Source organism: Lissotriton vulgaris, chromosome 1_1 (genome assembly GCF_964263255.1).
Source record: "Lissotriton vulgaris chromosome 1_1, aLisVul1.2, whole genome shotgun sequence".
NCBI lineage: Eukaryota > Metazoa > Chordata > Amphibia > Caudata > Salamandridae > Lissotriton > Lissotriton vulgaris.
Window position 1 is genome coordinate 108,912,312 of NC_141685.1, and position 4,485 is coordinate 108,916,796.

Below are 4,485 nucleotides of genomic sequence, written 5' to 3' on the forward strand. Positions count from 1 at the left end.
CACTTTTACAGGTAGCATGAACAGGAACACTTGGATGTTTTTCTTTGTAACTCTTCATCACTAAATAAAAACCACCAGTGTTTAATTTCTTTTATTCCACATTGTGCTAGTCTCCCAGTGGATTTCCTGTTATATCACGTTGTTTTTTCTATGTGTACCAAAGTGAAAAATCACTGGGAACAGACACTTTTATTATTCTACAAATCTTTGGTTTTCTTCTTTTCTTTTAGTCGAGTCTTCATTCATCTGGTATTTGAATATCCCACATAATTATATATGTGTTCCTGTAATTCCTTCATCTCACAATAACTGCACTGTTTTGCTCCTGTCTATGTCCTCAGATGAGTCAATAATATTGTTAATGTTCTTAAGTTCTTTCTGAATTCACTGCATCTCTAGGATTATTTCTAAGTGAGTTAAATGAAGGTGTGTGTTCGCTGAGGCTATGCAGGATAAGAAATTGACAAAAGCTCATCACACTTTTAGTGCAATTGTAAGGTTTACCCCAGGTGTGTTTGCAATTGACAAAATCACTTCTGACATTCGTTGCAATGCTCTTTTTTACTCTGTGTGTGTTAGTTGATGTATCCGTAGGTTTAATAACTGACTGAAGATATTCACACATTCACTGCAACTGAAAGGATTTTTCTCTGTGAGCATTAACGGATGAATCCTTAATGCAAAAGATTTCCTAAAGGTACTACTACACTCACTACAGTTGTACAGTATTTACAGAGAGTGTGTAAGCTGATGTCTATATAGGCTTGATAATTGACTACATTTGTTCACACATTCACTGCACTTGAAGGCTTTTCTTCTGTGTGTGTTCGCTGATGCCTGTTTAGGAGTGATAATGAACTACAGCTTTTCAAACATTCATGGCATTTAAACAATTTTTTTTCTCTTTGTGAGCTCGCTGATGATTTCTTAATGCTGAAGAGTAAGTAAAGCTACTTCCACATTCACCGCAATTGTATGTTTTTTCCCCTGTGTGTATTCGCTGATGTCTCTGGAGGCCTGTTAACTGACTGAAGCTCTTTACAAATTCACTGCAATTGTAGGTTTGTTCCCCTGTGTGTATTCTCAGATGACTGTGGAGGTTTGATTGTAACCTAAAACTACTTACACATTCACTGCAATTGTATGATTTTTTCCCCAGTGTGTATCCGCTGAGGTCTCCGGAGGTCTGTTAACTGACTAAAGCTCTTCACACTTTCACTGCACTGGTATGGTTTTTTCCCCAGTGTGTATCCGCTGAGGTCTCCGGAGGTCTGTTAACTGACTAAAGCTCTTCACACTTTCATTGCAATGGTATGGTTTTTCCCCTGTGTGTATTCTCTGATGTGTGCGGAGGTGTGCAATTTTACTGAAGCTCTTTACGTATTCATTGCAATGGTAAGGTTTTTCCCCTGTGTGTGTACGGTGATGTGTTTGAAGTTCTTGTAACCGACTGAACATCTTCACACATTCACTGCAATGGTATGGTTTTTCCCCTGTGTGTGTTAGCTGATGTCTCCGAAGGTCTGTTAACTGTCTGAAACACTTTACACATTCACTGCACTGGTATGGTTTTTCCCCTGTGTGTATTCTCTGATGTGTGAGGAGGTGTTCAATTTTACTGAAGCTCTTTACACATTCATTGCAATGGTATGTTTTTCCCCTGTGTGTGTTCGGTGATGTGTTTGAAGTTCTTGTAACCGACTGAATTTCTTTACACATTCACTGCAATGGTATGGTTTTTCCCCTGTGTGTGTTCGCTGATGTCTTTGGAGGTGTGCTAACTGACTGAAGCTCTTTACACATTCATTGCAATGGTATGGTTTTTCCCCTGTGTGTATTCGCTGATGTATTTGGAGGTGTGATAAGCGACTGAAGCTCTGCACACATTCACTGCAATGAAATGGTTTTTCCCCTGTGTGTATTCTCTGATGTGTGTGGAGGTCTGCAATGTTTCTGAAGCTCTTTACACATTCACTGCAATGGTATGGTTTTTCCCCTGTGTGTATTCGCTGATGTCTCCGCAGGTCTGTTAACTGACTGAAGCTCTTCACACATTCACTGCAATGGTATGGTCTTTCCCCTGTGTGTATTCGCTGATGTCTCCGGAGGTCTGTTAACTGACTGAAGCACTTTTCACATTCATGGCAATGGTATAGTTTTTCCCCTGTGTGTATTCGCTGATGTCTCCGGAGGTCTGTTAACTGACTGAAGCTCTTCACACATTCACTGCAATGGTATGGTGTTTCCCCTGTGTGTATTCGCTGATGTCTCCGGAGGTCTGTTAACTGACTGAAGCACTTTACACATTCATTGCAATGGTATGGTTTTTCCCCTGTGTGTGTTCGCTGATGTCTCCGGAGGTCTGTTAACTGACTGAAGCTTTTTACACATTCATTGCAAAGGTATGGTTTTTCTCCTGTGTGTATTCGCTGATGTCTTTGGAGGTGTGCTAACTGAATGAAGGTCTTTACACATTCACTGCAATGGTATGGTTTTTCCCCTGTGTGTATTCGCTGATGTCTTTGGAGGTGTGCTAACTGACTGAAGCTCTTTACACATTCATTGCAATGGTATGGTTTTTCCCCTGTGTGTGTTCGCTGATGTGTTTGGAGGAGTGATAACCGACTGAAGCTCTGCACACATTTATTGCAATGGTATGGTTTTTCCCCTGTGTGTATTCTCTGATGTGTGTGGAGGTGTGCAATTTGACTGAAGCTCTTTACACATTCAGTGCAATGGAATGGTTTTTCCCCTGTGTGTATTCGCTGATGTCTTTGAAGGAGTGATAACCGACTGAAGCTCTTCACACATTCACTGCAATGGTATGTTTTTTCCCCTGTTTGTATTCGCTGATGCTCTTTTAGGGTTTCTAATTGGCTAAAGTTCTTGACATATTCAGTGGAATTGCACGATTTTTCTCCTGTTCGTGTTTCTTGAAGGGTCAGCATAGTTAATAAACCACTTGCATTATTTTCACATTCCCTGTATGTGTGTGATATTTTGGGTGCTTGATTCCGATTTAACAATAAAATACAAGACTCACTAAATACCTGCCACATTCATAATATCAGTAAGGTTTCCTTGTGGGTGATTGCATCTTTAGATTGGATAATGGCTTTGCATGCTTGCGGGTAAAGCTTAATCTTCCTTCCGGTAAGTGCAACTTGGGACAATTTTCTGTACTTTAGAGAGCAGAACTCCCCTTTCCTTCAGCCTTCAGTTGTTAGGCTCCACTTTGTTGTGCTTTTCCCTGGTGCCTGTGGTTTTGGCTAGAAAGAGTTTGCAATACACCTAGAGCACTGAATGGTGGGCTGTTGCCAGTTTAGATAGCGAAGCACTGCTCTAGCCATATCATGATGGTGAAGCGACTCGTAATGTGTACAGCTACTCCAAAGAGTGTCCTGGGGCCAAGCACAGGTCAGAAAAGAAAGTAAATCTGCTTGTTTCAAACATGGACAAAAAGCCAAGTTTTCAATCTTTCTTTAAACATTGTCATGTTGCTGAAGAGGGAGTTTGTTCCAAGCTATGGATCCCAAATAGACACAAGACCTATTTCCAACTCTCATACCGGCCTCATGATCAAAGCTGGTGTTGGACGCTTGTTTATACAGGAGGTGGTTTGTCAGTTTTGTTGCCTTCATTTTGTTGAGGTCACTTCTTCGTCTTGGGGTGTCGAGGTGCAGATCTCAGACTCGGACACTCACTGAATTGCCTTTGACTGCTTCTTCCTGGATCTGTCCTCTGTCTCTGATTGCACTGATATTTTTGGAGCTCCTTATTTTTGATAATTTTGCAGGTTTGATGTGTTATCTTCATTATTCATAATCAATCCGTGCATTTAAGGCTTATTTTCTGTTGGATGTAAAGAAATGCAATATTACTAAATGCAAATGTAATAGAATGTGAATACACAATATTTAAACAGCTGTAGAAGACATCTCTTCTTTATTTGAAATTTTGTAAGGAACATTTTACCATACATGGATATTTCATTAAAACTGTGGTTGAACAGGTCACATTGTATTTACTTCTGAAAAGGCAGTGATTTACCATTATTCACAGAGTAACTTACTAAAGAAAGGGCAGCCACAGAGCACTCGTGCTACAGGTAGAGTTTTGGGTAGATACATATAGACAAGATTTCATTTAAACAGAACAGATTGTGGAAAAGAGAGGAATCAGAAAGCACTGCCGTTAATTCAGTTTCAGAAAGTATCTACCAAAGGTAGCTCTTCAGGAAGTGTATAACAAAGGTAACTCTTCAGGAAGTATTTAACCAAGGTAAATCTTCAGGAAGTGTATAACAAAGGTAGCTCTTCAGTAAGTGTATAACAAAGGTAACTCTTCAGGAAGTATTTAACCAAGGTAACTCTTCAGGAAGTGTATAACAAAGGTAACTCTTCAGGAAGTATTTAACCAAGGTAACTCTTCAGGAAGTGTACAACAAAGGTAACTCTTCAGGAAGTATTTAACCAAGGTAACTCT

The 4,485-nt window shown here is 40.0% G+C and overlaps 1 protein-coding gene across 1 annotated transcript; it reads right to left on the reverse strand.

The window, feature by feature from the left end:
• Positions 1 to 868: 868 nt before the first annotated feature.
• Positions 869 to 3,702, reverse strand: LOC147737636 (uncharacterized). Its single transcript, XM_086924676.1, has 3 exons — positions 1,652 to 3,702; positions 1,239 to 1,484; positions 869 to 1,152 (listed from the first exon to the last, which is right to left on the reverse strand). Exons 1-3 carry the CDS (start codon positions 3,057 to 3,059, stop codon positions 869 to 871), a joined length of 1,938 nt encoding a protein of 645 aa, XP_086780802.1. The 5' UTR covers positions 3,060 to 3,702.
• Positions 3,703 to 4,485: the final 783 nt, after the last annotated feature.